This window comes from Oncorhynchus tshawytscha, linkage group LG18 (genome assembly GCF_018296145.1).
Source record: "Oncorhynchus tshawytscha isolate Ot180627B linkage group LG18, Otsh_v2.0, whole genome shotgun sequence".
NCBI lineage: Eukaryota > Metazoa > Chordata > Actinopteri > Salmoniformes > Salmonidae > Oncorhynchus > Oncorhynchus tshawytscha.
The window spans coordinates 482516-491761 of NC_056446.1; the positions used below are offsets into that span (position 1 = coordinate 482516).

At 41.2% G+C, this 9246-nt stretch overlaps 1 protein-coding gene across 6 annotated transcripts in view; it reads left to right on the plus strand.

Annotated features, from left to right (window-relative positions):
* The window catches only part of LOC112244763 (eukaryotic translation initiation factor 5), a 29845-nt gene extending 23331 nt beyond the window's left edge, over nt 1-6514 (plus strand). For all 6 annotated transcript variants that reach the window (XM_024412547.2, XM_024412542.2, XM_024412543.2 and 3 more), the window contains exons 10-12: nt 3147-3311; nt 3528-3668; nt 6115-6514. In XM_024412547.2, coding sequence (XP_024268315.1) covers nt 3147-3311; nt 3528-3668; nt 6115-6213 — 405 coding nt within the window. In that variant the 3' untranslated portion in view covers nt 6214-6514. The remainder of the gene's footprint in view (nt 1-3146; nt 3312-3527; nt 3669-6114) is intronic.
* The last annotated feature ends 2732 nt before the right edge of the window (nt 6515-9246 follow it).

Genomic DNA, 9246 nt, shown 5'->3' on the forward strand with positions numbered 1-9246 from the left:
GATGTACCGATCCTGTGCAGGTGTTGTCTGCCACTGCGAAGACGATCAGCTGTCCGTCCTGTCTCCCTGTAGCTCTGTCTTAGGCGTCTCACAGTACAGACATTGCAATTTACTGCCCTTGCCACATCTGCAGTCCTCATGCCTCCTTGCAGCATGCCCAAGGCACGTTCACGCAGATGAGCAGGGACCCTCGGCATCTTTCTTTTGGTGTTTTTCAGTCAGTAGAAAGGCCTCTTTAGTGTCCTAAGTTTTCACAACTGACCTTAATTGCCTACAGTCTGTAAGCTGTTAGTGTCTTAACGACCGTTCCACAGGTGCATGTTCATTAATTGTTTATGGTTCATTGAACAAGCATGGGAAACAGTGTTTAAACCCTTTACAATGAAGATCTGTGAAGGCTTTTGTATTTTTACGAATTATCTTTGAAAGACACGGTCCTGAAAAAGGGCCGTTTCTTTTTTTGCTAAGTTTATTTGGTATTTGCGCTCTAAACTTCCTCTATGTTCCTTCATAGTGGACTCTGACATTAAAATGGTATCCAAAAGTTCGTCTGACTCTAGATTAAGTGCTGCTAAAATCGTTAGGTATACCTTTTTAATTACCATGGAAATAATGCTTTTCCGCCCATGCCTGTAGCATGGAACACAGGATATTTAATATGCACATTTGATCTCGCATGCACACAACACTAGAGTTGAGGAAGGTTACTGAACTTGAAGCAGAATTATCCTTTGATAGTTCATGAATAGTGTGACAGGTACTTTTAATACAATAGGTAACGCATACAAAACGAAGATGACCGTTTGAAATATTTTGTGGGACTAAAACATTTTAATCCTGAAGTTGTTTGTCCGCCTGCTGCGTGAAAAATGCAGACCGCTCCGCAAGCTCTGTCGGGGCTGCAGGTCTTGCAGCTCTCGAGTGTGAGGGTCAGGGCTGCTACTCTAGTTGTTAGGGAAAGGGGGGATACCTAGTCGGTTGTACAACTGATTGCATTCAACTGAAATGTCTTCCGCACCTGTTAATATAATAAATATATGCTACATGGCAGATGCTTTTATCCAAATCGACTGACAGTCAGGTGTGCATTTAAAATTATTATTTTAAAAAAAATGTTTACGTATGGGTGGTACTGGGAATCGAACCCACAATCTTGTCATTGCAAGAGCTCTTCCAACTGAGCTTACAAGGACCTCTGTTAATGCAAACTGGGCATTAGGTCAGTGCTGTCACACTACTTGTGTGCCATTTGGTCTGAAATTTTCATTAGGTCAGTGCCGTCACATCAGTTGTTGGGCATGAGGTCTGTGCCCTGATGCCATTTGATGGACTTCAGCATAATGGTTTCTATAGTTGGTGTTTGTGAACTGTGAGTTCCATAACGCATAAGACATGAAGCAGTGTCAACACTAGTTGACGGAGATATGCTTAGTAATCTTAACACTAGCAATTTGTACGGACATACAGTGGGGAGACCAAGTATTTGATACACTGCCGATTTTGCAGGTTGTCCTACTTACAAAGCATGTAGAGGTCTAATTTTTATCATCGGTACACTTCAACTGTGAGAGACTGAATCTAAAACAAAAATCCAGAAAATCATATTGTATGATTTTTAAGTAATTTGCATTTTATTGCATGACATAAGTATTTGATACATCAGAAAAGCAGAACTTAATATTTGGTACACAAACCTTTGTTTGCAATTACAGAGATCATGTTTCCTGTAGTTCTTGACCAGGTTTGCACACACTGCAGCAGGGATTTTGGCCCACTCCTCCATACAGACCTTCTCCAGATCCTTCAGGTTTCGGGGCTGTCGCTGGGAAATACGGACTTTCAGCTCCCTCCAAAGAATTTCTATTGGGTTCAGGTCTGGAGACTGGCTAGGCCACTCCAGGACCTTGAGATGCTTCTTACGGAGCCACTCCTTAGTTGCCCTGGCTGTGTTTTTCAGGTCGTTGTCATGCTGGAAGACCCAGCCACGACCCATCTTCAATGCTCTTACTGAGGGAAGGAGGTTGTTGGCCAAGAACTCACGATACATGGCCCCATCCATCCTCCCCTCAATACGGTGCAGTCGCCCTGTCCCCTTTGCAGAAAAGCATCCCCAAAGAATTATGTTTCCACCTCCATGCTTCACGGTTGGGATGGTGTTCTTGGGGTTGTACTCATCCTTCTTCTTCCTCCAAAAACGGCGAGTGGAGTTTATACCAAAAAGCTCTATTTTTGTCCCATCAGACCACATGACCTTCTCCCATTCCTCCTCTGGATCATCCAGATGGTCATTGGCAAACTTCAGATGGGCCTGGACATGCGCTGGCTTGAGCAGAGGGACCTTGCGTGCACTGCAGGATTTTAATCCATTACGGCGTAGTGTGTTACTAATGGTTTTCTTTGAGCCTGTGGTCCCAGCTCTCTTCAGGTCATTGACCAGGTCCTGCCGTGTAGTTCTGGGCTGATCCTTCACCTCCTCATGATCATTGATGCCCCACGAGGTGAGATCTTGCATGGATCCCCAGACCGAGGGTGATTGACTGTCATCTTGAACTTCTTCCATTTTCTAATAATTGTGCCAACAGTTGTTGCCTTCTCACCAAGCTGTTTGCCTATTGTCCTGTAGCCCATCCCAGCCTTGTGCCGGTCTACAATTTTATCCCTGATGTCCTTACATAGCTCTCTGGCCTTGGCCATTGTGGAGAGGTTGGACTCTGTTTGATTGAGTGTGTGGACAGGTGTCTTTTATACAGGTAACGAGTTCAAACAGGTGCAGTTAATACAGGTAATGAGTGGAGAACAGGGGGGCTTCTCTCTGTGAGAGCCGGAATTCTTACTGGTTGGTAGGTGATCAAATACTTATGTCATGCAATAAAATGCAAATTAATTACTTAAATCATACAATGCGATTTTCTGGATTTTTGTTTTAGATTCCGTCTCTCACAGTTGAAGTGTACATATGATAAAAATTACAGACCTCTACATGCTTTAAGTAGGAAACACTGGCGATTTTGCAGGTTATCAAATACTTGTTCTCCCCACTGTAACCTCAACAAAATTGATTGTGCAATAGAAATGGCTATAATCTTGTTGGGTTTTGCTCAAACTCCATCCGCACCATCAATTTAAAACATTTCTCTGGTGTCCAGTTTACCCACAACAACAAGAAGGCCCAGAAGTACCTGCTGGGTGGCTTTGAGTGTCTGGTGAAGCTGCACCAGTCCCAGCTTTTGCCCCGCGTGCCCCTTGTCCTCAAAGACCTGTACGACGCCGACCTACTGGAGGAGGATGTCATCCTGGCCTGGGCTGAGAAGGTAAAGGGGATGACTGTCAACAGGGATGGTGGGATATTTTTTTCCCCAGGTCTGTATTTCCCCAGGTCAGTGTCCTGAAGGTCACTTATTTTGCAAGAGACCCGTCTAAGATATTTGACATATTAAGAGGAAACTCTGTAACCTACACTAGAACCTGTGAAATGACTGTCATTTTTCATCCTACCTCTAACACTTCAGTCCTGTGTGTCTTGTCAGGTGTCCAAGAAATACGTGTCCAAGGAGCTGGCCAAAGAGATCCACGCCAAGGCAGCGCCGTTCGTCAAGTGGCTGAAGGAAGCAGAAGAGGAGAGCGAGGGCAGCGGGGCGGACGAGGAAGAAGATGAAGATAATGTGGAGGTAATGACTTATCACTGCCTCTGATTTGACCTATAAACATTAATTCCCGTCACGTGCATATAAGACACAGGTTTGGTATTATGGCACTGACATGAAAATGGCCACTGTCGCAAGGTTTCCTCTTACCATGGACCTATTCAGATCCAGTGCCTTCAGAAACTATTCACACCCCTTGACATATCTATTGTTACAGCCTGAATTTAAAATGGATTACATTTAGATTTTGTCACTGGCCTACTCACAATACCCCATAATGTCAAAGTGGAATACTGTTTTACATTTTTACAAATGTAATAAAAAAGGAAAAGCTTGAATGTCTTTCATCAATAAGTATCCAACCCCTTTATGGCAATCCTGAATAAGTTCAGGAGCAAAAGTGTGCTGAACAAGTCACAAGTTGCATGGATTTGCAATAATGGTGTTTAAAACTTCTTATGGTATAGGGGACGGTTGCGTCCCACTTGGGCAAAAAAAAAAAAAAAAGATATAAAAATCAAACTTTCATTAAATCACACATGTAATATACTCAATTAAAGCTACACTCGTTGTGAATCCAGACAACATGTCAGATTTCAAAAAGGCTTTTCGGCGAAAGCATAAGAAGCTATTATCTGATAGCACAACAGTAAACAAAGTAGCATATTTCAACCCTGCAGGCGCTACACAAAACGCAGAAATCAAATATAAAACATGCATTACCTTTGACGAGCTTCTTTTGTTGGCACTCCAATATGTCCCATAAACATCACAATTGGTCCCTTTGTTCGATTAATTCCGTCAATATATATCCAAATGTCAATTTATAAAGCGCGTTTGATCCAGAAAAAAACAGCTACCAAAAAATGCAACGTCACCACAAAATATTTCTTAAGTTGCTTATAAACTTTGCCAAAATATTTCAAACTACTTTTGTAATACAACTAGGTATTTTTAAACGTTAATAATCGATCAAATTGTAGAAGGGTTTATCTGTGTTCAATACAGGAAGACAACAAATCATGCTATTTTTCACGTCTTGCGCACTCTCAACAGTGTTACCCAGTTCCTAGATGGCCTACTTCTTCATTGCACAAATGAATAAGCTCAACCAAATTCCAAAGACTGGTGACATCCAGTGGAAGCGGTAGGAACTGAAAACGAACTCCTAATTAATCTAGTGTTCCAATGAGAACTCACTGAACAGACAGACCTCAAAAAAAAAAATTCTGAACGGTTAGTTCTTGGGGTTTTGCCTGCTACATAAGTTCAGTTATACTCACAGACATGATTCAAACAGTTTTAGAAACTTTAGTGTTTTTTCTATCCAAATATATAAATAATATGCATATCTTATATTCTTGGCATGAGTAGCAGGAAGTTGAAATTGGGCATGCTATTTATCCAAAAGTGAAAATGCTGCCCCCTATCCCAAAGAGGTTTTAACATGATTTTTGAATGACTACCACATCTCTGTACCCCAAACAATTATAAGGTCCTTCAGTCGAGCAGTGAATTTCTAACACAGATTCAATCACAAAGACCAGGGAGGTTTTCCAATGTCTCACAAAGGAGGGCACCTATTGGTAGATGGGTGATTTTTTTTTTTTAAAGCAGACATTGAATATCCCTTTGAGCATGCTGAAGTTAATTACACTTTGGCTGGTGTATCAATACACCCAGTTACTACAAAGATACAGGCGTCCTTCCTAACTCAGTTGCCGGAGAGGAAGGAAACCGCTCAGGGATTTCAAAATGAGGCCAATGGTGACTTTACAACAGATAGAGTTTAATGGCTGTGATGGGAGAACTGAGGCTGGATCAACATTGACAGTGAAAAGGTTGCCTGTACAGAATTTTAAAAAAGCAAACATTCATTCTGTTGTCGGCAAAGCAATAAACTTTTTGAGCTGAATACGGTTTTATGTTTGCGTCAAATCCAATACAACACACGACTGAGTACCACTCCATATTTTCAAGCATAGTGGTGACTATGTCATGTTTTGGAAATGGGAAATCCTAGAGGAAAACCTGGTTCAGTTTGCTTTACACCAGACACTGGGAGATGAATTCACCTTTCAGCAGGACAATAACCTAAAGCACAAGACCAAATCTACACTGGAGTTGGTTACCAAGAAGACCGTGAATGTTCCTGAGTGGCTGAGTTAAAGGTTGGACTTAAATCTGGGTGAAAATCTATGGGAAGACTTGAAAATGGCTGTCTTGTGATCAACAACCAATTTGACCGACCTTGAAGAATTCTGAAAAAAATAATGGTAAAATGTTGCACAATCCAGGTGTGGAAAGCTCTGAGACTTACCCAGAAAAACTCAGCTGTAATCACTGCCAAAGGTGCTTCAACAAAGTATTGACTTGAGTGTACAGAATACTTATGCATCCTACTGAAGTGCCTGGTGAGAAATGAGTGGCACCGCAGTGTCTTTAATTTCACCCTCTTCTTTCCTCCCAGGTGGTCTACTCAGCCTCTGTCCGCGAGCTGAAAGTGGAGACTGTGAAACCAGAGAAGCCTGCAGAGGAAGAGGACGACTTTGACATCGACGCCATCTAAAAACAAAACTTAACAAGCCTCCACCGACATGTTTTGCAAGCACTCTGGCGATTCTGATGAAAATAATAACAGCATGCCTTTGGTCCTGGTCGACCCTCACCCCGCCTGCTGCTTTGGCTACCATCCAGCTTTGCGATATGAATCTATTTACTTTGCGCTAGATGAAGTGATGAGATGTTGTGTTTGTATATGGATGAAGAGTTGTTATTTTTTGGTTGATACTAGAGACTAAATACAAATGCTGCATTTGTTTTCTCCCTGAAATATTTTCCTCTCCAATCATTAAATAATGTTTGCCTTATTTAATTGTGTTGTTTCTATAGTAAAACAGTTTCAGGTGTTTTCATGGTTAATAATGTTTCCAAGAACTCCCAAGGCAGATCCGATACTAGCGTACTGAATACAGGGACGAAACGGAAGCTGACAATGAATTGGACTGGTGTGGTTTACTCTTCAATGCCTGTAGGTATTACACCAATATGATTGTTTTTCATAGTGGAGTAAAATGGATACTAATTTCGCCTACAAATGGTAATGTTATGATCTCTACTAAAGTTGAGGCTAGTAGTCAGTCTACCTAGGAATATCCCAAACATGTTAACGTGAGAGTAGATATGTCATGCTAAAATGACAATGGTGTAAAATGTGCAACAAGCAACTCCTGTATGGATTTCCAACTGACTTTGGGGTCATTTGGGATTTGGCTGCAGGTTCTAAATCCACTAGACAGCAGTGAGTTCACATAATCTGTGATTAACAGGGAACTACAGCAGGATGTACGGTTGCCATTGAAAGTCTACACCCACTTGGAACTTTTTTCACATTTTGTGTTATGAAGTGGGATTGAAATAGATTTAATTGTATTTTTTGTCATTGATCTACATCAACTATTGGAGTTTTTCAGGATGAAAATAAACTAGATGTAGACAAGCACAGGCAAAATCCTGGAGGAAAACCTGCTTCAGTCTGCTTTACACTGGGAGAGGAATTCACTTTTCAGCAGGACAATAACCTACAACACAAAGCCAAATCTACACATGAGTTGATTTCCAAGAAGACAGTGAATCTTCCTTTGGTCTAGTTCTAGTTTTTACTTAAATCTGCTTAAATCTATGGCAAGACTTAAATTGCTCTCTAGCCATGAACCCCAACATCTTGACAGAGCTTGAAGAATTTTGAAAAGAATAATGGGCAAAAATTGCACAATACAGGTGTGCAAAGCTCCCAAGAAGACACAGCTGTAATCGCAGCCCAAAATGTTTCTAACACGTATTAACTTGGGGGTAAATACTTGTTGAATATTAGTGTCTTGTTTTTCATTACATTTTTTTAGTGTAGATGGTTAACGAAAAATTACATCACATGTTTTAAACCCACTTTAACACTGTGTAGACTATCTATAGGCACTGTGCATTCAGAAATAGTCAGTCCCCTTCCCTTGTACCACATTGTTACATTACAACTTTACAATGGATTTATTTTTTGTGTTTTTCTCATCCAATCTACACACAATACCCCATAATGAGACAACGAAAAGTTTTTAAACATATTTGCAAATGTATTTGAGACTCGAAATTGAACTCTGGTGCATCCTGTTTCCATTGATCATCCTTGAGATGTTTCTACGATTTGATTGGAGTCCACCTGTGGTAAATTCAATTAATTGGACATGATTTGGAAAGGCACACACCTAAGGTCCCACAGTTGACCATGCATGTCACAGAGCAAAACCAAGTAATGAGGTTGAAGGAATTGTCCGTAGAGATCCTAGACAGGATTGTGTCGAGGCACAGATCTGGGGAAGGGTACCAAAAAATTGCTGCAGCATTGAAGGTCCCCAAAAACAGTGGCCTCAATCATTCTTAAATTAAAAAAGTTTGGAACCACCAATACTTTTCCTAGAGCTGGTCGCCCGGCCATACTGGGCAATCTGGGGAGAAGGACCTTGGTCAAGGAGGTGACCAAGAACCCGCTGGTCACTCTGACAGAGCTCCTCTGTGGAAATTGGAGAACCTCCCAGAAGGACCATCTCTGCAGCGCTTCACCAATCAGGCCTCTATGGTAGAGTGGCCAGACTGCTTGGAGTTTGCCAAAAAGGCACCTAAAGGACTCAACAAGATTCTCTGGTCTGATGAAACCAAGATTGAACTCTTTGGCCTGAATGCTAAGTGTCACGTCTGGATCTTTTTCACCGGCAGGGACTGGGAGACTAGTCAGGATCGAGGGGAAGATGAACGGAGCAAAGTACAGAGAGATGTCTGGTGAAAACCTGCTCCAGAGCTCTCAGGACCTCAGACTGGGGCGACGACTCCAATGTAAGACATTTCCTGATAAGACCAAGATCATTTTCTCGTGATGTTATAAGATCAACCTTTTTAGCATTAGGTACAGTACTTTGTTCCTACATTGTCTGGACTTCTTAGTCTTTTCTTTTATGAGAACAAGGGGATTATGAGTGAGTGACCACACCAATTTAGCAGGCCGAGAATGGCATATTTAGGACAAAGTTTATTACTATGGAATCAGCAGTTTTCAACTACATTCACAAGATCGGGAATGAATTGATTTCATGAAGCTCATACAAGTAGTCCTAGTCCCATGTACAACAGTAGAGGACGCTATTACCCACAGTTTCAACTTGAATCCAGCAACAACAGACAAGCAAAGATGTAAATGAATAGCAGGGCAGAACTCAACTCATGTAGTATATTCAACTTAGGAAAATAGACATTACACAATCCTACGAAAATAAGAATGAAAAGTCAAAATAATTAATCAATGCCTGAGTGCAAATAGGGAACTGAATGTCAAAACCAATGTCACCGTCAGACTTTATTTTTAAATTTATTTCACCTTTATTTAACCAGGTAAGCTAGTTGAGAACAAGTTCTCATTTGCAACTGCGACCTGGCCAAGATAAAGCATAGCAATTCGACACATACAACAACAGATTTACACATGGAATAAACAAAACATAGTCAATAATACAGCGGAACAAAAGAAAACAAAATGTCTATGTACAGTGAGTGCAAA